General features: G+C 47.0%; 1 protein-coding gene across 1 annotated transcript in view; it reads right to left on the bottom strand.

Annotated features, from left to right (window-relative positions):
• The window catches only part of PLXNA2 (plexin A2), a 221,715-nt gene that overhangs the window by 80,707 nt on the left and 114,850 nt on the right, over window positions 1-26,158 (bottom strand). Inside the window, exon 5 of the mRNA XM_030813073.1 lies at window positions 565-665. Within this exon, the coding sequence (XP_030668933.1) occupies window positions 565-665 (101 nt within the window). The remainder of the gene's footprint in view (window positions 1-564; window positions 666-26,158) is intronic.

Below are 26,158 nucleotides of genomic sequence, written 5' to 3'. Positions count from 1 at the left end.
TTCTGGGCTTCCTTATTACCAAAGCATTTATTATTTCATTTAGTCTTCACAATTCACCTGTGAAATAGGCATTTTTCCCTAAACAGCAATGGAGAAACAGAGGCCTGGAGTTGTCAGGGGACCCATCCAGGGTCACACAGCAGCTAGCTGGAGTCTAAACCTCCCAATGCCAGTGCACCACCATCTGCACACTCTTGGCACAGAGGGGCACCTATTTCAGGCTACACTGAGGAGGTTTTGGGGAAACCTAAAGACTACAGTATCCCTTGTGAGTTCTTTCAAAGATACAAGGATATAAGCACCTCACTTCAGAGCAGCTAAAGGGCTGAATTTGGAAGTAAAATGAAAGAAGAGAGGCAAAGACCCTGCACTTAGAAAGAAGGCCCACCCGTGGCCTCTTTGCCTCTTCCTGCTCTCAACACTGAAGCCACGATTAGAATTACTGCTCTGAAGAGGACAATTCCTCTCTCTCTCTCTCTCTGCAAAACACTGTCATATCCCATCATTCCCGGAAAGCCCCGGTCTTCTGCATGCCAAACCCTTTCCAGTATACCCCAAACTTACATGTTGTGCAGGGCACACCAGCCACAGTGAGGGTCCCCAGAGCTCAGGCACTCCCCACAAGTCGTATACTGCTCACATGACTCCACAGGGACCCTGGTGACCTGGCAGAGAGAGGAAAGAGGGTACAGTGAGGTTAGGCTGTGATGACTAGCAGGCGTGTGTCACATAGTCCTGTGTGTACTCACGCTTGCACTGCCAACTCCCCTAAAGAGGTGACACTGAGCAGCAAGTCATGGCCTCAATGTCCCCAACCTCTTTACCTGCATAAGGCAGGTAGGCTAAGCCAAATGTGTCTCTGAGTGGCAGCCCTAAGACTTCTTGCCTTCGCGAGAGGTAGCAGCAAAGGCTCCATCTATTTCTGCCCTCCACTAGCATCCTCCCGAGAGCTGGGCAAGCCAGTGGCAAGTACTGAAAATGGTTAACTCTGTTGAAAGGCTATTGAGTGGCACAAACTCATCTCTGAAGAGCTTTCAGCTGGGCTTGGGCTGAGACATCCTGCCGACACAGAAAACATTCAAAAGGGGAAAGGAGAAACTTTTCCCATCAAATAATATTCATAGTATGGCACAGACTCTTTACAGCCAACCAAATATACCACCTGGATCCAATTATCCCATTCTCTGATGTCTGCATTCAGTTTCTCTAGTAAATCTCCCTTCCTTTGAAAAGTCTGGCTAAATGGGAACATCCACAGAAAAGAGCTGCCTGATTCTGTCTTGCCTGGAAAGTGAGAATTTGCAGATCAAGACCCTGCCCCCCAGAGAGTGCAGCCCTTGCACACTCCTCCTGGTCTTCTGCTGGGGCCCTGCAGGGGCTTGAGCTGGGCCTGTCTGGATATTACTCACCCCTACTTGCACAGCAGGGGTGACAATAAAGACCAGGCAAGGGGGTCAGAGGACTGAAGTGTTCCAGTTGATATGTCCTAGGTATCTGTTGCTGGCTGGAGCAGGAGGCTGCTGGGCTGCAAAAACATTTGCTGGGCTGGGAATGGGTTCTTATTTGTTAGGGCATAGAGGTCCCCCACCTACCAGATGTGTAAAAAGTAAAAACATAACCTGTGGTCCAGCAGCACAGTGTTCTGCCTCTGGCAGGGGGACAAAGGATATGATGGAGACACCTTCAGGGCATCCTCCTGAGAGTTTCAGAATGGATCCTAACACTGTTCACTCAGCAAATATTTATCAGATGTCAACGCTGTGGAGCTCTGGTGCTATGCAACAGAGAAACGATAGCGAACAGCACACGGATTCTGCCCTCCCAGAACCCTATGGTCCAGTGGGAGTTGGTAATGACAAACCAAGACTTGCTCTACATTGTGCTGAGTTTTTGTTGTGTGGGATTGGTGTGAGTGCTGAAGGTTTGGGGAACTTAGCTAAGAAGTGACCAGTGGGGTAGAGGTGCCTTGACGGGTAAGAGTGGGTCAGATGCAGAGACCTGAAAAGAAATGCCAAACTGAAGGATTGTGATGAGCAAAAGTGATCATGGATAAGTTCAGTATAAACTTAAGTGTAGGGTTGTACAATGTGTGGGAGGGGAGAGAGATGAGCCTGCCTTTCCTCTCTTGGGTGTCACCACCCATCCTTCCTACATCATCACACTTAACATTCCATATTACGAGGCTTTTCTGTAAGTCAGTGACATGATCAGCTTTAAACATCTCTCACCTTCCTTTAATAAAAAAACATGAAATGCAGGGAGATGAGTGTAAAATCTTGCAATTTCGCTTTAAAAAAACTGGTACTCTAAGTTTAAGACGGGGGATAGCTGATTTGAAATAGTTCAAGTGTAATAGACCTAAGGGTTTGAGCTGACTCAAAGTCAACTCAACCCAAAATCTGATGTGACCTGACAGGGTGATGTGATAACGAAAGAAGCTAATTTGACCATGGGCTGCATAAATAGACACACAGCATCAGGGTCGAGAGAAGCCACCCCACACGGGGGAGTCTGGAGTTCAGGTCTCCGCAACCTGCCCTAGGAGGGGCGTTGCTCAACCAGAGATCCTTCCCGGAGGGTGGCCAGGATGGGGTGGGACGCAGAAGTGGTGTCTGAGGTACAGCAGATGAACCTGGGATGTTTATTTAGTCCAATGAAGGGTCTCAAAGCAGTCACGTAGGCTGTTTTCCAGTGTTCAAAGCGGAGCAGTATGGCTGCAGTAGGACTCATGGGTGAGAAGCTCAGAAAAGCTCAACATCATGCAACCGCCTGGCTTTCCAAAGGAACGCCTATCACAGGGATGCATAAGCAGTCAAGGTGACATTCGTCCCAAAGGTTGGAAGAAAGGATTTCTGCCCTCAGAGGAAGGCTACATTAGTCCCTGCCAATTCTGACATTCCAGCCTTCTATTTCCCACAGTTTCCCTAACTCCTCCTTGAGACTGTTGATGATTTTTGTCCTGTACAACTTTACAGTTAAAAGATAACATGCAGCCACCACCACCACCAATTGATTTCACACCGCCTTAAAGAATAACCCTTGAACCCTGCCTCATGGCCCACAATGCCTACAAGAAACATCTTTCAGACAGGTATCTGCAGGAGACCTTCCAGTGTGCCTCTCCCGGGCCTGGTGACTATCAGCCCTCTGGGATATCAGAGACGCTGGCTGCCTGGGAGGCTTCCGCTGGCCCCCTCCAAACCACTCTCTGAGGCCTGAGAATGGTGGTCCAGTGCCTAGCCTCCTTTTCTTGGGTTTCGGGCTCCTTGTGAGTGATGTCTGCATCTGGCTGCAAATTAAAACAACTGTCTGCATTGCATTCGGCCCGTCTGTCAAAACACAGCCCAGCCCTCAGCAGCTGGGAAAAGGGGCCCTGAATGGGAGCAGTGTCTCCAGCAACAAAGCCCACTTTCACGCCAAGTGCCACGGAGATAGTGAAACCCTGTTCTTCTCCAAACATGAAACCAATAGCACAACTATTTTTCCTGTTTCCTGGGCCCTCCTGGTGATTTTTTTTTTTTTTTTAATGCACTGAGTTGAAGAGCAAAGTGAAACAGGAAACTTATAAGTTGGCAGGGGTGGAGGGGGGTGGTCTAAAACTTGAATTATTTTCTCCTCTAAGCTGTAACAGCCACACACAAACCAGAGGAAAGAAATGTCACAGTGACCGAGGGGAGACCCTCAAAGTCAGATGTTCCCAGGAGCCTTCTCTGTCTCTTATATTCATGTGCTTCTATATTCATTTGTCAGCCAATATTCATTGATCGTGTCCTCCATCCAGGCCAGTGCTAGGCACTTCAGAATAAAAACAACGACAGAATTAAAACACAACTAGCACCTTCAAGTTGCAAACAGGCTAGCAATAAAAAGAAGAAAGCGATACATGTTCTAAGATGAGTATTCAAAGAGGGCTGAGGGAATTCAGAGCAAGGAGAAAACACTGCCTGCATCTGTGCTGCCCAATACAATAGCCACTAGCTTCATGCGGCTATTGAGTTTGAAATGTAGCTAGGACAAATTAAGATGTACTGTAAGTCTACAATACACACTAGATTTGGAAGATTTAGTGAGGAAAAGAAAAAAGGGAAAAAATTACATCAATAATTTTTATTGACATGTTGAAAAGATATTTTGCCTATCTTGAGTTAAATGTATTATTAATTTCACCTGTTCTTTCTTTTTGAAATGTGGCTACTAGAAAAGTTAAAATTACACATGTAATTCATGCTTGTGGCTCAAATTTTATTTCTATCTGACAGTGCTGCCCTAAACGGAGTATACACAGTAGGTGTATGGGCCTTAAAAGGTGAAGAATATTTAGATGAAGGGTATTTCAGGTGGAAAGAACCATATAAGCAGACATTGGAAAGCAGGGTTTCTTCAAACACCTTTGGTGAGGGCAAGGAAAGGACGGTGCAAGTCTGGATATGTGGGTCTGGGTGACCATGGGAAGAACTGCAAAAACCACAGAACTGGAATATGTGATGCCTCCAAGCCTTCTAGCCTTGGCCAAAACAATGTCCTCCATGAGGCAGGCCTGGGGCTCTCAAGGAGCAATGGCCCTCAGTGTATGATTCTCAAACCAGCACTAGTGGTGTCACCTGTGAGAATACTGAACGTGAAAATCCACGGTCCACTAAATCAGAAACACTGGGGAAGGGGGTCCAGGAAATGGGTCTTAACAACTCTCCAGCCGATTCTTACACAGGCCAACCACTGATATAGATGACTCTAGCTCCCCGAGTGGGTCTTTTTAAATGTTAGGTCCTGGGGCCAGGAAGAAACAGAATATCACTCTTCCTTGGGGCTATGGAAGGAATTAGAGGGATTTTAGGGGTGTAGGGGAAGGCAACAGTGCTCTGGAGACTACTTTATGCCCAGTGAGAAATTGGTTCTAATCATTCTGCGTCTATGAAGTCCATAAAGGACCAAGTTCAAGCCTCCGCAGTCGGGAGCCACTTCACTGTGCACCCCAGGTGACAGTCCAGCACTTGCTCTAGGGCTGGGTCGGGTGGGGAGGGATATGTCTTCAGAAACTCAAGAAGGAAAGGGAGCTTTCTCCTGGAGAGTGTCCACCGCGTCGGGCGCCCTCTGTCAGGGCTGACTCAGAGTTTAATAGGACACTCTATGACGCTTTAATTAGCATTTGTTTATTATTATTGCATTTTAATTATGCCTGAGGCTTCTTGGCCCCCTCCACTCTGAGTGCTGGGATCTGGGGGTGGCTGGGCTGGCGGGTGAGTGTGGCGATGGGAATTATACAATGGGAGGGTGCCCTTCTCCTGTCCCCCTATGGCCTTCTCCCTGGGACCCGCAGTGCTGCTTCAAACTGGATTCCACCCTCATGCTTGACATTCTTTTCTGCTTGATCTTACGGCTTGTAATTATGCCTTTAATGAATATAACTGTCCTGTTAAGTCATTTACTTAAGAAATACTCTTAATTAAAGGTGACTCACACTGTGTTCTTGGCTCTCCTGGCCCCGGGGCCCCACGTCTCTGGTGCCTTCCTTGGCCTGATTCAGCGGGGCTGAAGACACATGTGGGAAGGACTTGGCAGGGAGTGCAGAGTGTGGGGCAGTTTTCTTTCCCTGACCAACTCTCTCAATTCAGCACATGAGTAGCCCACAGAGTGTCAGGTCTGGTACAGCCAGACACATTATCAGATAATTATTAGAGGCAGTGGGGACAAGTCACTGAGGGAAGCCACTGGACCCAGCCTCTTTCCTGAAGGTCTTGAAAAGCATGGCAGACCTGTAGTGTTTGGATCATCCAAGGTAAGGCCAGGAAGGCCTCAGAGGCCCTAAGAGTGAGTCATCCTAGACAGAGCCCCTGGGCAGTTACTCCCATCAGGAGCAGACACATCACCCTTTCCACAGAAGAGTTTCCCAATGGTAGGCATAAGAACAAGGGCCCTTTGCCAAGTAAGCCTGGGGACAGAGAATCAACGCTGCATCTCTGCCACCCTATATGGAAACCTGGAAGGACCCACATGGTTCTGAGCACTTATATGCCTCTTCTGGAGAAATGCCTGAGGTGAAAGCAGAAAACCTCACGTGATTCCGACAGTGGATCATGCTGGAGGCCCACTCAGTCCTTAAACATCTACTAAGCACTTACATTGTACTCAACCCTCTGTTAGGCATCAGGGCTACATTCTCTTCCCTCCTGGAGCCCATGGTTCAGTTGAGAACAAAACCAAGGAAACAGATAATCTCAATATAGTAGGACAGATGCCACAATAGAAGTAGAACCAGGAGTGTCGTGGCTCAGAGGACAGAGAGTGGCAGCTCGCCTCAGGGGGCTCTGGCAGGAGCACTCAGTGTTCAAGCGATCTGCAAGATTCCTTTGCAATCATGCAAGAGAGACACAGGGACGAAAGGAACAAGGGAAAATTGTTCCCCAGGCTGGTGGGCCCCGCCGAGATTGAGAATTTAATCCCTTTCTTCCCTGGAATCTGCCCTGCCAGATGGTACACCTGTCCTCACACGTGTCCCCTGCTCCTGACACAAGGGAAGAAACAGAGGCCTTCTCAGTGGCTGGGAGCCAGGTGGCAGGGGTGGGAGGTGGCACAGATGCCCAAATGGAGCACCAGTTGGCCTCATCGACAGCCTCCTGGTCCCCAGGGCTCAGGGGAGAGCTCACAGCAGCTGAAGCTGATGGAGCTGGCTCCATGGGCCTCTCTCCTTTCCTTTGTACCTTCTCTTGGTCTTCCCTCCCTGCAGGTCCACCCCTTCACCCCTTCAGGTTTGTAGGGTCTCAGAGCCACTTTCTTCTCTTTCCCCCTCCAAATCTGTTTTCAAGAAAAGATCTGACACTCATTTACACACACAGCTGATGGTGGATTGAAGAGAGACCCCCGCTGGGGCTGCTGTATGGACAGAGATCAATAATGCAGTCACAGCAATCCTGGCAGAGGGTTTTGGCATTTTTGAAATGCTTTCACACACATTATCTCATCTGATCTGCACAACTCCCCAGAGAGGAAGAGAGGACAGGTATTGTTATGTGTTATGATTTCCATTGGCTCTACCGGGAAATTAAGGCCCCCAAAGAGCACTTAAGTCCTCACTTGCAGTGAGTGGCAAAGTGGCCAACTGGAGGAGGACCCTCCACGGCCCATGATGGGACCGACCGTTCACTCTTCTTAGATATACTGCAAGGGCCCTTTCTGAGGGATGAGGAGGGAGAAGGTGGCCCAGGAGTCCGTTGCAAGATCCGAGGCAAGAGGAGAGCAGGGATCAGGAGGCTTGAAGCAACCTGAAGGCAGGTGAGGCTTCTGCTTCTCTGCACCCTACAGCTCCTAGTACCCAGTAGCTGTTAACTGATGGAATAAACGGGTGGGTGGAGTTTTTCTTCTTCACAGGCTTGCACCAAATCTTGTAAGCCCTTCTGTAAATGGGTGCAATTAACATGGAGATGTTGATTTTCTGTGGATTTTCTGCCTGGCAGCCTAGTGTGCTATCCTTCCCTTGACACTCATTCAGAGTCCTCACAGGGAGAGAAATGTGGGCCAATGTTTGGGGAGGCCCAGCCCTACCCCTGACCCCGGTCTTATTCTCTCAGGCAGAGAAGCCAAGGGAGACCCTCTGGGGAAAGTCCAGGCCCCCTCCCTCCTGACATGCCTCTTGCTCCATCCCCTTTGGCTCAGCAAGTCTCTAAGGAAAAATTCCCACACCACTTTCTGTCCTTCAGCAGGAAAGAGCTGATGTCTACTGGATGCCTGAAGCAACAGCTTAATCTCAATCTCCCCTGCTGGGAGCAGGTGAGGGAGGCAGCAAGGAAATCATGTCCCTTTGGATCTGCTGCCTAAGGTTCTCGGGGAAGTGATGGGCACTGAGGTCTCCTGACAGCTGGCAGGCTCCTGGCTGGCCCCACCTTGCCCTGAGCTGGGCAGTGGACCGAGCTTGTTGAATGGATTGAAGCAGCAGGAACAATAATAACAACAGCTGCATGTATCCAGTATTTACTGCATGCCAGGCACGTCACATAGATTACCTCATTTAATCCTTACACCAACCTTTCCAGGGAGGCATTTTTAGTCCCATTTTACCTATTAGAAAACTGAGTGTCAGCTTAAGTAACGCAGGTAAGGTCATATCCTTTGTAGGGTAACAGAAACAACATTGGAGTCTAAGTTTGTTTAATTCCCACACCGATGCAGCGGGGTCCAGACAGACAGAGGCAAGGACTACAGAGGGAAGGCTCATTCTCCTGGAGCTGCCCCAAAAGCGGCCACCGGGGCCATTCTTCTTCCTAGAAAGAATATCTTTCTGCTTCCTAGTCAAGCTGCTGGACACTGCAATTATGTTCACCCGCCTGACCACTGCAAGTCTCTTAGCTCGTTTTACTCTCCTCTGTTTTCTAACAGTGATTCAGCTGGGTGAATAAGGAGCCAGACAGCAAGAGAGGTGATACCAGAAGGTGAAGAGGGACATAGATTGGGGAGGGTGAAAGATTCCCTAAAGGATTTTATTTTTAAAACAACAAAGTCTTGTTCTGTCACCCAGGCAGGAGTACAGTGGTGCAATCACAGCTCACTACAGTCTCTACCTCTCGGGCTCAACAGATTCTCTTGCCTCAGCCTTCCTGAGTAGCTGGGACTACAGGTGTGTGCCACCACACCTGGCTAATTAATTTTTTTTTTTTTTTTTTGGAGAGACAGAGTCTCCCCGTGTTTCCCAGGCTAGTCAAAAACTCCTGGGCTCAAGGGCTCTCCTGCCTCTGGCTCCTAAAATGTTGGGATTATAGGTGTGAGCCTTTGCACCTGGCTGGACTTCTGTTTTTAAGCCTACTAGGACCAGAACAATAATGGAAGAGGCGGTGAGCAGGCTCCACATTTTCCATCTGAGCTTCCTACAAAATGTCACCAAGCCCTCTGTTAGCACAGCTTGGGTAGTGGCCGCAGCAGAAGTTTTCTGTCCCGGTCTTGCCAGTGATCAGCTCTGTCACCATGGGCACTCCGGTTATGCTTCAAGCCCTCATTTCCTTCTTTTGAAATAAAGACAATACCTGTTCCACCTATCTCTGGGGCTCATCAGGAAGCAGAACACCTCTGAGCCCACACTTTCAGCTTAGGTTTTTCCTATGAATCAGCTTCACAGTAATTAATGTGAAGAACTCATTATTGTTTGCTCTCAGTGTTAGATCCATTTCTTTAACAATCAATAGTCATGCATTCAGAGCCCCTTAAATTCTCATAAAGTAAATACCAACCCAGCCTCCTGCCTGTCCTCTGGACTGTGAAAGTCACGTGATCAACATCATTAAGGAAAATGAGGCACAAAAACCCCAGAAAACCAGCTGGAGGTTCCGGAGACTGTGATTGCAACTAAAGCAACGCACAACCTTCTGACCAGAAGCTGACCCCGGGGCTGTCTCCTAAGAACTCCTGACTATCTAGAGACCTGAGGGCGGAGTGCAGTTCAAAGAGAAAATCTATTTTTAATGACTTGGGGGAGAAGAGTAGAGTGGTTGAGTAATTCGCAGTAATTAAACCTATCTATCACTCAGAGAGAGGAGTCCAAAGTTGGTTGAACTTTCCAATGACATTTTTTTTTTCTCCTCATTCATAAAAACTCAGCAGAGGTCCTGCAGGAGTCAAAGGGGAGAGGACAATATGAAAAGAAACTTCTGGCCCCATACAGTAGAATTCAACCCTTGGATGAGTGCTGGGGCAGTGACTGCTCCTGAAACCTGTTTTCAGGTAGAGGCCATATTTTGTACTGGTTTTGCACTTTGAAGGGGACAGCCCTCAGTTTCCAATCTAGCTTCTATGCTTAGCAGCTATATGACACTAAGTAAGATGTTGGACTTTCTTGAGCTTTAGTTTCCTTCTCTGTAAAATGATGACAACATTGATATCAATTTCACAAGGTTGTTCTGAGGCTTATGTGATGTCTGTACATACAGACTTGCACACAGCTGGTGCTCAATAGTGGTAGTTACCACGCTCAGTCTCTAGATGCAGACCCCACTGAAAGTGGCAGTGCTTGCATGGAAAAGCTGCCGAGGGCCCTGGCTTTGCTCTTCTATGATGGGTGACCTTGCAGAAGCCACCCGGCCTCTTGGAGCTAAGATTGCTTATCTATGACATGGGGAGAATTATGTCTGCCCTTTTGCATGAAGAGCCATCCGTCTTTATCTTTATTAAATAACCCCAATGTTGGAAGTGTGCTGAAACTCAGGATCCTTGGCTGAAAGAAGTCAAATTAAGCTTAGCTTGCTAAGGATAAAGGTAAAACTTGGGCAAGGTAAAACTACAAAGAGGGTAGGAAATCTTACGGGCAAGGCAGATATTCCAAACGCCAAACCATATTTTATCAGAGAAGACTCCCATGCCAGAAATACTAGGGAGGTAGAAGTAGGACCCTTTCTAGGAAGTTCTGGTTTTTGGGAGGACCTACAAAAAAACCCAGAGATGCTGATACTGTGTTGTCCCCATGACAACAGTGGATTTATTCAGTTAGAAAAAGCAGCTGGGATAGGAAATCGGGGATGAGGAGGATTTGGGAACTAGGGCCTAAGAAATAACTAAAACAGACCTCTCATCTGGGGACCAGATGCCTGGGATTAGCCAGGTCCTACAAAGCTCCTTATAGGGCCCACATTGACTGCCCTACCCCAGGAGGGGGAAAGGTGATGATGGCATGGGGTGGGGTGACAAGGCAGGGATACCCCCTACCTACTCATTCCTACTCGTTCATTCCACAATTGTTGTTTGCCCAGACATGGTTCCAGTGAGGCCCCTGGACACATAGAGCCCGAGTCTAGCCTTACCACAGAGCTTGACTTCTTCCAAGAACTGGGCATCTGCCTAACAGGCCCCCATCTCAGGGCCCTGCCCTTTTGATTTCTACTTCCCCTGCCTTCCAGTCTCCAAGAGAGCATGAAAGAAGGGGTTTGGAATTCCAGTTAATCCCAAATGCTTTTTTTTTATTGAGATGCAGTCTTGCTCTGTTGCCCAGCCTGGAGTGCAGTGGTATGATCTTGGCTCACTGTAGCCTCAGGCTCCCGGGTTGATGCAATCCTCCCACCTCAGCCTCCTGAGTAGCTGAGACTAGAGGCATGTCATGTGCCACCACGCCTGGCTAATTGCTTAAATTTTTTATAAAGATGGGATCTTGCCATGTGGCTCAGGCTGGTCTTGAACCCCTGAGCTCAAGCGATCTGCCCACCAGAGCCTCTCAAAGTGTTGGAATTACAGGTGTGAGCCATTGTGCCCAGCCCCAAATGCCTTTTTTAATGTAAAGTCCCTATGGCCTTTTTTTTTTTTTTTTTTTAATGTAAAGTGCCTATGGCCTTTTTAAGCATAGAAGGTGAGGTTTGGAGTGGAAATCATCAGGGGAAGGAGCCCAAGAAGAAGCTGGTCAGACAGCTGGGGTAAGAACATCTTTGCTGTTGTTGAATAGAAGGTCGAAGCCACCTTTAGTGTTGTCTGAGATGAGGATTCAGAATTTATGTTTGGGAGAATCCTTTTATAATAGGGAAAGTGGGGCCCTTAGGACATCACTGCTCCTGAAAGAGACCATAAAAATTAGCTCCCTCTGGCAAAGTCCCTGGCACTGCCTCCCAACAGAGCTCTAGTCTTTGCCTCTTGGTCCCCAGCAACACTTCCTGCTCTGCTGTTGGCATTTGTGGTTATTGATAATATGCGTGGGTTCTTAGGGACTCCTTGTTTTCTAATCGTCCATCCTTGATACTTCCCTTTGAATCTGTTTCCCCAGTTATGAAGGGACCCCACGTTGATGTTCCCAGGTCATCTTTACATATGGAGGACAGTGTCATCAAATGGTATGACATATGACATAGAATCAGATTTGGCAAAGCCTGACTGCCCAAGACCTTCTTCACTGCACCAGGTCAACAGCTGTGTACACAAGGAAGCAGGGAGGTAGCTCAGCATTATCCACAGGTGCCAGATCTAAGACCAGCCTCTACCTCTCTGCCTAAACTGTCGTATGACTCTGAGTAGGTAAGAAGCCACTGGAACCTCATGCTGTAAAACAGAATTTTGGTTTTCGGCAAATACCATGGAATGCATCTTCTTCACTCTCTCTCAGCTTTCCTTTCTAACCATCCAAAACTTGGGCATCTTGTCCTCTCTGACACATCAGACCCCCCAGTAGTATTCTCTTTGACTTTTCTTGGTATGCTGAGTGACTGGTTCCTTTGGGCAGAACAATAGAGAATTGTCTTGTCCATCACAGCTTCCTAGGAGGCAGTGAGTGAATAGATGAGTATGTGTGTACAGGTGTGAAAGAGAGAGAGAGTGAGAGAAGGAAGGAAGGATAGAGGGAGGGGGAGGGAGATGGAGGATAAGAATATGTGTTAAATCTCTGCCTAAGGGGAAACAAGAGTCTCCTATACTTACATTGGAACATTTTATTTCCTTTCGGTATAGAGCTCATTTATTCATTCCTGCCATTCATTCATTCAGCCCTGGCAAGGTGGTGATATGAGGCAGGAAAGCTCCTAGGCTTTGCTGGATCCCATGCCTCTGTGTTGGTTTGGGAACCTTTATAGACTGGTCAATTGGACCAAGACCATTCCATGGAGGCAGCAATGACCACATGGCCTCAGTGCTTTGTACCCAGGGGTTAGTCAGTGTGGGTTGATTGGTGTGCCCTTGTGAATCTGCATTCTGGTATATTTGATTTATCACCAAGTAGACCTGAATGTGGTAGAAATACACCTGGCACATATACTTTGTGCATTTGCTTGTTTATTCATTCATTTACTCAATCATTAGTCTGTCCACTATGAGTTCATCCATTCATCCATCCATCCATCCACCAGACTGCTATATATATGTTACATAAAACTTATCTGTAGCTGAAGAAGAAACTGAGGAACAGAGAGTCTCAGTGAAGTTGTTTAAAGTCATGTAGTCAGTAAGTTGTACAGCTGGGACTCACACTCAGGCAGGCTGGCTACAGAGCCCATGTTCTCAACTTTGACACCATACCGCCTCTTAGACATGAAGGATGGCATGGGTTAGAAAATGCTAAGCCCTGTACCTTGCCGATAGCTGATAGTTATTATTAATAAATATGCGTTAAACACCTACAATATAGTCAGTCGTGTAGACATTAAGTTCACAGAATGAACAGATATGACCTTGATCCCAAAGTACTCATAGTGTTGTCAGGAAGACAGACACACCTCCCAAACTATGATGAAATATTAGCAATATGATTGGGACATGGTAAAAGATATAGGAGCAAAAGGGAAGTACAAATCAGGGATGGCTTTCAAGAGGCAGTGTTTTGTACCAATAATTTCACCTAAAGAAACACAACAATAAAAATAAAATCTAAAACAACAAGAAAACTCTGCCTATCTCATGAAGTTTATAGTCCAAATACCTCAGTGTGACATTTCAGCCTTCTAAATTCTGCTCCTCACCCAGGCTGACGTTTCCACTCCCGACCCCTTTGGTCAATGTCAACTTCACTCCTGCCAGGCTGGCCTCCTCTCTTGCTTTGTCCAGTCCTACCTCCATGCCTTTGCTCATACATTCCTGCTAATCCAAATATCCTCCCCTCTCCTGCTTATGTGCAAATCCCTGGGCCCTCCCTCCTCCAGGAAGCCTTCCTTGATCAACCTTTGTTACTTCTCTCTCTGAGAATCTGACTGCCCGTCCAATTGGCATGAGTCTAATGCACTTTTTATACTCTTCTTAGGTAGGTTTCTTTTTAGATTACTTATAGGGCTCTTCTTTTTATTTCTTCTTATGAGATATCTCTGTATGCTCCCACTTCAGTTTCTTGTACAAAATAGGTCTATAAATACCTGCTGAGAAGCTAATTATACTTGCCCAATGATCCAGGTTTTATTTTAAGCTCTTTAATCAAATGCACTATGCTAAGGTTCTCTAGGTGTGGCTGAGGCCCCCTGGTATTCTGCGAGTATCCATTCGGTGACTTGAGGGCTTTTAAAAAATTTTAATAGTCAATGTTTATAACACAGCAGAGGCTTTTGGTGTCATGGAAAGGACATAGCTGTTAAGGTCAGAAGAAAGTGGCTCAGCCTCACCACATACTCACCTGTTACCGGGCAAGTCCCTTAACCTCTCTGGGCCTCAGTTTTCACATTTGTTAAATATTATTGGATGTTAAAATTAAGGCATCCATGAAGGCACCATGATACAATAATGCTGTGTTCTAAGGTAAAGTGCAGACTGCCATACAATTTTTCAGAGTAGATTCTCAAGATCCAGGTTCATGATTCTTCTGCCCCGACCCTGGGTCCCCTGACCCAGATGAATGGAATGAAAGGATTAAAGGGGATGGGCGTGGTGCTCATGCCTGTAATCCCAGAACTTTGGGAGGCCAAGCTGGGCAGGATCATCTGAGGTCAGGAGTTCGAGACCAGCCTGGCCAATATGGTGAAACCCCGTCTCTACAAAAATACAAAAATTAGCCGGGTGTGGTGGCGCACGCCTGTGATCTCAGCTACTCAGGAGGCTGAGGCAGGAGAATAGCTTGAACCTGGGAGATGGAGGTTGCAGTGAGCCGGGATCACGCCACTGCACTCCAGCCTGGGTAACAGAGCAAGACTCTGTCTCAAATAAAAAAGAGTTGAAGGAATGAAAAAGAAGAGACTATGTGAGTTATTGGAGGGAGCCCTTGGAAGGCTGAAACCTAACCACCCTTCAATAGGACCACCTGGAAGTGGATAGGAAGATGCAGGAGGAAACCCAGAGGGTAGGCTGGCGAGCCCGCAGGAGGCAGAGTGTAGCAGGAACTTGGGAGGTCACTCCTCCCACCCCAGCCCCACACACAATGGTGGCAGGCTAAGGATGGGCAAGTACTTCCCTTGCAGCAGACGTGGACACCTTAGGAGGGAGGGCTGGCCTGGAGCATTTTACAACCTGTCCAAAAGACCCCCTGGAGGTGGTGCTTGGACCCCCACTGCAAACATCTGTATGGAGAGAACTGGAAAATCAGGGCCGAGAGGACAGTGTCCAGTCAAGAGGAAGCACCACCCTCTTGATGAGAGCTGCAGCCATGGACTGGTTCAGCAGGGGAGAGTTTCGAAGGCCCAGGAAGAACCCAGCCTTGTAAAAGTCAGAAATATCCACCAGGCCTGAGAACAGAGGCTATCTGCTGCCAATTCCAGTTCATGTAAGAACTCCTCTGACCCCTCTCTCCTTTCTACAAAGTGGATCCATTTGGGGGAAAGCAAATGAGAAAGAGAGAGACAGAAGTAACTGGAGACCGTGCAGCAGGCTCAGGCAAGGGGAGGAAAAAAATCTGCATGTCAGTCCACAGGTTAAGTCTGGTCTGGAACTGGACATTATCATTCTGATTTGAGGCTGTGTTTGAGGCTGGAGTGACGAAAGGGCTTTCATTATCTACAAGTGTGCAGAGAAGCTATGCCACCTGCCTGAGATCCAGGCAAAACTGTACTCAAGATAAACATCTTGAAGAGACAGTGGGAGACAGCAGAAAGCTGCCTTGTGATGGTATCTCCCAGCACGTGGGTTGGGTGCGATGATGTTAAGGACTGCTGTTCCTCACTAGCATATTGTCATGAGGGTCACAAGAAGTGCGAGCTTCAGCACCGCATTGTTCACTATCAGGCTTATTGGGTACAGATGGATAACTTACTGACAAAATTGTTTTAAAAAAGAAAACTGTGGACACCAACCATCAGATGGTTCAGCAGACCATTCTTCCTGAAATCCTGGTGTCCTTCCAGGGAGTGAATAGGTCAGGCAGTCTCTTTTGCAATGAAAGTGGCCAGAAGAATTTGAGAACAACCACACAGGGAAGCCCCTTGACCCACTGGCCACCCTCTTCCAGGAGATGCAAGTGTGATGGTTAAATGTGACAACTGAAGCTGGTCTGCTGAAGATAAGGCTGCAGTCAGGAACTGGCTCCAGGTTAGTAGCCCTGTCTGGGTGCTTCTGCTTCCCCCACCCCGGGGTCTTGTCCTGCCTGGGCAATCAATGGGGATTAGCACTTTGCAGCCTCCCCTCACCTGGAGGTTAGTGTGGGGACTCTTCAAATCTACCTTCCTCACAGCTTTCTATTCCTGACCTCCCTGAATGGCTGCCTCAAATGTAACCAATGTCATCGAGCTTCTGGGGGTCACAGGAGTGGGAGGAACTTGGGGGAGATAGAAGAGAGACAAAGATACATTTTTTTTCTTTTTTTAAACAGGTGCTTAGGATATTAATTAGAGCAAATAATCACCAAGTTGTCTGAGTCTCTATTTTATTTGGTGCATGCCGGGTCCGGTGGAAAAAAAAGCGGAATTTTAAATAATTTTGGAGTTATAACTGATGTAATTAGGTGCTCAGTGAACACTTAGCATCGAGCTGTGCTTATTAAAATTACTGTTTTAATCAGAACATTGCCGGAGAATCATTAATAATACAATGGCTTGATTCCCTGGAACTCTAATTAGACCTGGGCTTCTAACCACCTGAGCGTAATCTGGCTCCGTCTGGATACACACCACGGGTGATGCCTTATCATTCCAGGGCATGTGGGGATGGGGCATCAATACTGCTATTTAGTGACTGCCTGAATGCTTCTTTTTTTAGAGCAGGAGAGTGTGCTGAGGTGGCACGGGAGTACGAGGCTGAAAGGTAAAAGTGGAGGAGGTCAGCCAGGGGCTCGGGGTTGGAGGTCTCCAGGAAGAAGTGGCAGGATATATGTTCCCTGATGCCACTGGCCAGGCATGCCATATATATTGTTGTCTAGGAGAGCAAGAAAGCCACCATATCACAGACCCAGCGAAAGGTCTCCGGATGCTCTGTCTGCAAACAGGCCTGTCCCTGATCCAAAGCAAACACACCTTCAGGGAGGGGTGAAGCTCTAGTCCCTGCAAAGCCCCTGAACACAAGAAATCGAATCAATCCTTCACTAAGTGATAAGGAAAGGTGAGTCTGGTGAAGGGCTAGGGCCACTTCTTCCTCTTCCTGTCCAGCACTTTATGTCACCACAGAAAGAGACCATGAGATTGGCTGAGTTTCTCCAGAACTTTCTTTCTTTCTTATTTTATTTTATTTTATTTTATTGAGACAGTGTCTTGCTCTGTCACCCAGGCTAGAGTGCAGTGGCGCAGTCTCAGCTTACTGCAGCCTCTGCCTCCTGGGTTCAAGCGATTCTTCTGCCTCAGCCTCCCAAGTAGCTGAGAATACAAGTGTGTGCCACCATGCCTGGCTAATTTAATTTTTGTATTTTTAGTAGAGATGGGGTTTCACCATGTTGGCCAGGCTGGTCTCGAACTCCTGATCTCAAGTGATCCACCTGCCTCGGCCTCCCAAAGTGCTAGGATTACAGGCATGAGCCACTGCACCTAGCCTTCTCTGGAACTTTCTAATCCTTAGGGACATTTCTTTGGGTAATGAGGTCCAGAACCGGAGGGAGGTGAGTGGATAGATTTGTGTCCCCTGAGGCGCCTGGCTGAGCTGGCTTTTGGGGACAGGGGTCACGGGCCCAGCTCCTGGCTCTAAGCACGGGGCTTTGGTGTCTCTGCACCTTTGGCTGGTGACTCAGTGTGTCAACAATACTGATTTAGTCCCGGCTGGGTGCAGAGTTTTCTGATGGATGTCACAAGGGTGGCCAAAACCAAAGGAAATGAAAACATGCTCTCTGCCCTCCTACAGCTTGCTAACTAGTTGGAAGGACATAACAAAGATGTGAAAAAAAGATTTAGGACTCTTAAAAGGCAGATACTGAGATGTGAAAATTAAGCTGGAGCCAGACAAGGGCATGCGGAGTTAAGTGGTGATTAGAGTGGGATGGGATTAATCAGAGAGGGGGTGAAGCTTTCTGAAGACAGACTGTGAGGCCAGACTTCATCTTTGGCGCATGGGGAGGGGCAGGCAGCAATCTTCGGGTTCTTCATTAAGCATTCCTCTGGCTGCTACTAGAGGCCCTGAGACAAGAAGATTGAACTCTCTGAGCTCCCTTTCAGGACTACCACTTGCCAATGCGGTACTCTGGTGCAATTTGAAAGAGGTGCCCCATCTAGGCACATGCCTTGATAAGATCAATGAGGACTTTGTTTCAGCCCCTACTTGCCCCTCAGCCAGATGCCTTTATGTAGTGCATTTCCTGAACCATCATTTCAGCCTTGAAGTCCCTAGGGAAGTAGGGAGTTGAAATATAGCTGGTGGGTCTCCCAGAGTTCTGGCCTGGTGGACCCAGGGACAGAATATTTTTAAGTACTAAATATTGTGGGCCCTCTTATAATGTCTGTGAGGGGAGGTCAGAGGGTGCAGAGAGATGGGAATCACCTTTGGGTCTGAGAGCAGGCAAGGCTCCAAGGAGGAGGCAAGACTTGAAAAGGGGCAGGGTGAAAAGTGGCCTGGGCATGAAAATGCCATAAACCAAAGCAGAGAGAATGAGCTTTGGGTGTGCACTGGGGCCAATGAAGGACACAATATGGGATGTCACTCATGTAGATTTCCTTTGTTACTCATTCCTTAGGAGTGGACACTTAATAACTGAAAAAGTAAAACAAATCTAATCCTCCCTCAAGGATGAAGAGCCCAATGGAAGAATTTCTCTGTAAACCAATGGGAAGGAGATTTCCATCCCCAGGGAAACCTAAGTAAGGTCCACCATGAGTGAGAGCTGGGCTCTGAGACTGTCTTAGGGGAGGGGGCCTGGTCAATCGCTGTCCCTTTCCGGATTCCCTAAAATCCTCTCACCCCGGGAGGATTTATACACCAGGGAAGGTCAGATGTGAGGCGAAATGGTCTCTGTGTTTTAGAAGCAGATGGCTAGGTTTCCACTCAAGAATTCTTGTGCTTATGAAAAAAGAATACTGATATGGTTTGGCTCTGTGTCCCCACCCATATCTCACCTTGAATTGTAATCAAGGGCAGGACCAGGTGGAGGTAATTGAATCATGGGGGTGGTTTCCCGGTTTCCCTCCTGCTGTTCTCGTGGTAATGAGTGAGTTCTCATGAGAACTGATGGTTTTATAAGCATCTGGCATTCCCCCTGCTGGCACTCATTCTCTCTCCTACTGCCCTGTGAAGAGCTGCCTTCCACCTTGATTGTAAGTTTCCTGAGGCCTCCCCAGTCATGCGGCACTGTGAGCCAATTAAACCTCCTTTCTTTATAAATTACCCAGTCTTGAGCATTTCTTTATAGCAGCATGAGAACAGACTAATACAAATATCATGAATGGTAGCCCCTGACACACACACATATGTACTCCATTACTCCACAAACCCATACCCATACTCGTATACATACACTCATGAACACAAACACACATCCATACCACACACTCATAGTGCACACCAATACAGTGGCACCATGCATGAACTTCACACATGCTCACATCACAGCTCACACGGATACTCCATACACACATTCACGTCCCACACAGTCACGGACAGGCAGGCCCACCACGCTCATCTCCCCTCACACCCCCACCTGCACACAACTGTGAGAAGAAAAGAGCCATCAGGAGCTGTCTCTCTCTGGCTGGTAGTGAAAAAAGATTAGGGCTGGCCAAGATTAAACAGGAGAGTTAAAAATGACAAACAGACTTCTAAACAGGATTAGAGTCTTAATGAAAACCATAATGAATGGAAGAGTCACACAGATATCACCCATAAACGGCCATAAATATCAGACCAACAGATGAGATCCTAGATACTGCAGTTTGGAACCCCATCAAATTACTTCTATTATAATTCATCAATAAATAATCAGGCCCAGCCTCATATTTAAGGTCCTATCATGCTTTGGAGAATAGGCTCTGAGGCCAGAGAGACCCTGGTTTGAATTCTGTTTTTGCCTCAGACTTGCCGGGTTTTCTTGAGCATGTTAGTGTATTTCTTCATCTTTATCGATAAAAACTTCTTAATCTATAAAATGTGGATGATTATCTCCCTAAGAGGAATGTTGTGAAGATTAAATTAAGTCCTGGACAGCTATAATAATAATTTATAACAATATTAACGCTTTATTATCATGGTGATTGTTAAATTTCACTCTCTCTTGTTCCCTCTTCCATGCCCCTTTCAGCTTCCTAGGGTTAAGGAAAGCCCACGAGATGCACCCATTGGATGGTGAGATAAGTAGGAAAATAAGGAAAAAAGGAGAAGGGAGATAGAAGGAATAGGAAAGAGTAGGAGAACAAGGCAGGGGGAAGAAAGCAGGAAGAAGGGAAGAGGAACAGAGAATAAGGATGGCAGAGCCCTCAGATGCACACATTGACGTCATCCGTGGTGCAGCGTCCACTTCCTCTTTGGGTGGTGGTTGCCAGGGGAAGGAGAGGTGCTGGAGTAGCCAAATAATTAGGACATGATCTTCCCAAGATTTTTAATATAAGAGCTTTAATGAGATAATTCACATACCATAAAATTCGCCAAACTAGATTGCGCAATTCAATGGTGTTTTGTATATTCAGGAACTGTACAACCATTAGCACAATCCATTTCGGAATACTTTCATCATCCCCCAAAAGAAACCCCATACCCATTAGTAGTCACTCCCATTCCCTCCTGCCTGCCCCAGCCCTAGGCAACACCAATCGACTTTCTGTCTGTAGGGATTCGCCTATTCTGGGCATTTCATAGTGATGGAATCATACAATACGTGATCCTTTGTGACTAGCTTCTAGCATAATGTTTTCAAGGTTCATCCACATTGTAGCCTATATTAGTAACTTCCTAAATTTCCTAATTCAGAGGCAAGAAGGTGAAAGAAAGGAGCTTAATATCCTCCCACATAAGCAAGTGTCATGATGGAAACTGTCCCACTGTTCACCCCAAGAAATCTCACTGATCAAGTTTAGTCATTAATATACAGACTTAAGATATCAGGCAGCTGGATTCTTTCATTTTTACCATCGGGGAAACCGAAGCACAGTGAAATGATGTTTTCGAGTGTGGGCCTTTTGCACCCTCCACACAACTCTCATGAAAAAAAGAAAATGAAATAGGCTCCAAGTGTAAGAGTCTCCTGTCTCTTGGTTTTTATGATTTAGATTTAATGTTAAGAGACAAATAAGGGTCTCCTGGTAGCCTGTCCATATGTCTCTCTCTTATCTCTTAAAAGTGACAATTCCCAGTTCAATTTTTACAATGTAGAAGAATGACTCTCTTCTAATGGTTATCTGTCATTGTTTATGTTTAAAGTAATTCTATATGTTAAGACTGTAGCCTTAGGATGCAGGAAAGCAGAAAGCAGTACCCTTGGGCTTCTAATCTGGATTGAAAAGGACGCGGCTAGTCATTGGACTTAGAAAACATAAACCACCCTTCTTCTATAACTGAAGTGAGATGTGTCCCTAAGGGAAGCTATTTGGAGAGTTACGGGAATGGCCAGGTATCTATTCCATCTAGTTGACCCCAGAGAGAGAAACTATTTAAAGCCTAAGTTGTGTGTGCAGCTTCACTCTGCACTGATGTCTACCAACATTACCCCATGGCCACTAGATGTTAGTCTAGGGCCACTGGTAAAGAAACTGAACTTCATAAAAAGTAGAACCAATCCAGTGGTTGTTAGAATAGAAAATCAAGTACCACACGTTCTCACTTACAAGTGGGAGCTAAATGAAGGAAACTCATGAACACAAAGAAGGGAACAACAGACAATGGGGCCTACTTGAGGGTGGAGGGAGGGAAGGGGGAGAGGAGCAGAAAAAACAACTATTGGGTACTAGGCTTAGTACCTCGGTGATGAAATAATCTGTACAACAAATTCCCATGACCCAAGTTTACCTAAACAACAAATGTGCATATGTACCCCCGAACCTTAAATAAAAGTTGTTTTAAAAAGTAGAACCAGGCCAGGCACGGTGGCTCACATCTGTAATCCCAGCACTTCGGGAAGCCGAAGCGGGCAGATCACCTGAGGTCAGGAGTTCAAGGCCAGGCTGGCCAACATGGCGAAACCCCATCTCTACTAAAAATACAAAAATTAGCTGGGCATGGTGGCAGGCACCTGTAATCCCAGTTACTTGGGAGGCTGACGCAGGAGAATCCCTTGAACCTGGCAGGCAGAGGTTGCAGTGAGCCGAGATCATGTGATTGCACTCCAGCCTGGGCGACAGAGCGAGACTCCGTCTCAAAAAAAAAAAAAAAAAAAAAGAACCAGAGATACCCGATGTTTCAGGCAAGCCCAACTAAAGAGGGTTGAGAAAATAAATTTCCTATACATGTGAGGCCTTCTTTCTTTCCTATACATTCAAATATTAATTTAGCTTGAATTACAGTGAGAGGAAATTGTCCACAGCTAGGCCAAGCTGGTGTCACAGCATCCTTAGCGGCCAGGCACGGTGGTAATGGTATCGGCCACAGCTAGAGAACGAGGGCAGAAGCTCAGAGAATGGGGTATAACCATGACATTCGGGTATAAACACTGGTCACTTTCTATTTAGGATATTCAGTGACTAGTATCTCCAGTTTTCTCAATGGATACTGTGAAAGTCTCAGAACCAAATTCATTGTTAGAGCCAAATTCACTTCAAAATATAACAATAACTACACCAAATGGCCTTTTGTGTAGGGCCATATTTCATGAAATAATATAATGTTGCCACTCTAAAAAGGTCAGCATTGTTTATTAACGATGCCCAAGAATCTCATTAGATCTGGGAGGTGAGGATAGTAGGAACTAACACAGTGCATTTGAAGTGATCCGTATACCAGTGAAGGCTGGTCTGGGACCAGAGGAGCAGTTGGGACTTCCCACGGCTACTGCCCTGAAGTCCCCATGCTCTTTGAAGAGCTGTCATCCACTGCTCAGCATCTCTCTTCATTCCATCTGCCATGGGGGAGGCACTGGTTAGATTTACCCAGCCCTCAGATTCCTTCCTCCATCAGAATTTACCCCTTGGTTCATCGCTGGCAAACAAATAAGTGATCCCAGGTGACAGAAATCGCATTCTGAGAAAAGCAAGGTGACGAGAATTTTCTCCATTAATCTGGGCATGCTCCAATTTGCACTAGGAGCATACATTTGCATGTTGAATTCCAGAAGCCCAATTCGAAGCATATTAGATAAAATAAAATTAATTCTTGTAATCCTCTGTGATCATATTCAAACCCAATATTCTCAGCTTGGCACACAGAACAGGTTTGCCTGCCTGCTTTCCTCTGTGCTTTTCTATTAAAATTATTTTCTCAAACACCTGATTGAGTTCTGGCTGCACAAATGGCCCTGGGAGGGGATAGGCTGCTTCCAACCTGCATCCGCTCCCGGAGTAGCTTAAAGCCTGATGGGGGAAGACACCACATAGATAGATACGGACAGGCAGTTTTACCATAAGAGTTAGAGAAGTTCAGAGGACTGAATTCACTGTGATTGGGGTGGACTGAGATGGTTTTGAGTTCTGTTGCGGTCACAGGAGGAAAGACAACATGGAGATGGCAGCAGGCAGATATTCTGACCTTTGTGCAGGTTCAAAACACCTGCATGCTCTTTAGTCTGTACTGCATCCCCTCCTTCCAGGGAGGCTGGCAATGAGAGAGACAGCTCCTTAAGATGAGATGGTTAGCAGCTGAGCCCAGCAGGCCTCAGGGACTTGAAAAAAGGCCCACGACCATGAACGATTGGTGGGTGGGCCTCAGAGGGTGACAGCAGTGAGCAGGAGGCTAGCTTACCCTAACTCTCTGCAGAAATCTGTTAGACCCCGGAAAGCAACCTTGACCCCATGGGGTGGTTTGGTTCTTTCTGGCTCCCCCATGAGGAAACCACAGGCTTTTCCTGTGGTTCTGGAGATAGGGTCAGTCACAGACTATGTGGGCTTAGCTTGCTTGGGGGAATCAAATAGACTTCCTGCACACTAGTCTCTAGTGGTCCGTGATCCAATGACTGCCCAGTGCTACCAAGGCTTGTATTGGAAAACTGAAGATCTTTTTAAAAAGATCTTCAATTTGTTTGTTGAATGTTTGCTGTGTTCTAGGCACTATGCTCATGAAGCATCTCATTTAATCCTTGCAAGAACCTGATGGAGTGGATTCTAGCATTATTGATAGTTTTTCTAAGAGGAAACTGAAGGCTTAATGAGGACAGGTAACTTGGGGAAGGCTGATGCTTAGGAAGGGTAGTGCCAGGACTCTAGATGTACCTAACACAGAGCCTGTTCTCCCCACCTTGCCATCCTGCCTCCCAACAGTAAGCAGGCAATTTGGAAGTGTGTTCAGAGCCTATGGTATCTGCCTGCCTGCCCTGCCTTCCTGGAGCACAGGCTCTGCTCTCACTCTCTCTTCTGCTACTCTCCTCACCTCCCTACCTCAGAAGCCCTCCTGAAAGGAAGCACACAAGAAGAGAGGCAGGCACACTGTGTCCTGGGCCCAGGGACAAGTGACCTTTCCAATTCAGCACCTTTATAAATCTTACCTAATGAAGTTAAGAGGAAAAAGGAATTAATGAATAAATGAAGGTTAAATCACTCCCTGCAGAAAATTGATGCTGACAGCAAGGGCCAAGAAGAGAGCTTGGGAAGCAGGGAGCTGGCTTGCACAAGAGGCTTTTAAAACTCCTTTCTCCAAACTTGAGGGAGGCATAAGGCTTGCCAATTCCAACATGGGCAATGAAAACTTTGGGAAGTCCGAGGAGATGGCCTGAAGCAAATGGAGTGAGAAAGCCATATTCTACCTTGGATGATTGTTTTTGCAGAAGCTGATTTGGGTATGATACACATATGTGTGCATGTACACATACACATACATACACACACTCCTTTTATTTATTCGCAACCAGTAAATAAAAGGTCACATTTATGCCGTATACACTATTAACTCCTGCAACCAATCAAGACATAGTTTGCATCTGCCTGGCTCATTCCTGGCCTTCCAGGGACCAATGTGGCATGTCTTCTTGTCAGCACACACTTGTTAGCCTCCTCTGTCTCCTTGTCACCACTACAATTGTCCCTGTTCCCAACAGCCACCCTCCACTTCCCGAGGTGCACACCTCAGTCCAATTGGCTCAGGGGAGCTGCAGAGAAATGCGTGGCTGGGCCCAGGTAGAAAGAGAAAGAAAAGCAGAAATAGCTGCTGGCCATGGCCAGCCAGCCAGGCTGGGAGCCGACGTAGGGAGTAGAAGAGGTTGAAGGGAAATGAATGAAAAGAATCTGGTAAAGCTCAAAAAGTTGGATGAGGGGCCAAGAGAGAGAGTATGCTGCTGACTTACGGAGTAACTCGGGGGCAGCCACTCGCTAGACTCAAGCTCAGTTTAGCTGCTCAGTAAAATGGGGTGGGAAGAAAAGGCCTGCAGGAGAGAATCTGCAGCGGAAATCCCCCTGGTGGGAGCAGTGAGTAGGGAAGATCAATAGCTCTGACTGCCCCTCCTCTCTGTGCCCACAGGTTTTTAGGAATCTGATCATGAAGACAGGCAGGCTCCGAGGGCCCGGCACAGCCTGCCCGTCCTGCAGCATGATTCTGCCTGGGAGGCAGGGAACCCACACTGGCTGATGGAGGGCTGGGAGAGCTGCGGGGAGCCTGAGGGGCGGGCAGAGAGATCTGGAGCCAAGAGCTGACTAGATCAACCAGTAAATAAAAGGTCACAATGATTTTTCCAGGCACCCAGGGAGAAGCAGACAAGAGAGCCCAGCTGACGGCGGGAGCTGACAACTGGCAAATGAGCCTCCACAGTTATCTGTTTTCCTTCCTTATTCTTGTCTCATAAGACAGAGGCTAGAAATAGATGCAACTGGCCGATGACTTAAGGATGAAAAATGGGCAACGTGTTAGTTGTGGGGGACTCCGTGGTAGCGAAAGAGGGAGATTACCATGGAGGCAGGGAGAAAACACAGGGCTTAGCTAGAGCCATGTCCGAGGGTTTGGCTCTCACTCTGTCCCAGGCATTGTATAGGGATTTCACCTTCTCAGCAGTCCTATCAGGTAGGCATTATTGTTATCCCCACTTTACAGAAGACCAAGGCTTAGAGAGGATACACCAGGCCATATCAAAGAGTGATACAGCCAAGATTTGAATATAATTCTAATTGCCTCCCAAGATGAGGCCTTACAGTAAACTAGAATGCCTCCTTTTCATAGATACTTTCCTTTGTTTCCTTTTTTCCCCTCCTCTCTTTTTTCCTAAGCTCCAACAAGTGTTTCTTTTTTTTTTTTTTTTTGGGACGGAGTCTCGCTCTGTCCCCTAGGCTGGAGTGCAGTGGAACGACCTCGGCTCCCTGCAAGCTCCGCCTCCCGGGTTCACGCCATT

The sequence above is a fragment of the Nomascus leucogenys genome, chromosome 5 (assembly GCF_006542625.1).
Source record: "Nomascus leucogenys isolate Asia chromosome 5, Asia_NLE_v1, whole genome shotgun sequence".
Lineage (NCBI taxonomy): Eukaryota > Metazoa > Chordata > Mammalia > Primates > Hylobatidae > Nomascus > Nomascus leucogenys.
Note: the sequence above shows the minus strand (reverse complement) of the source record. Positions and strands in the feature narration are given on the sequence as shown.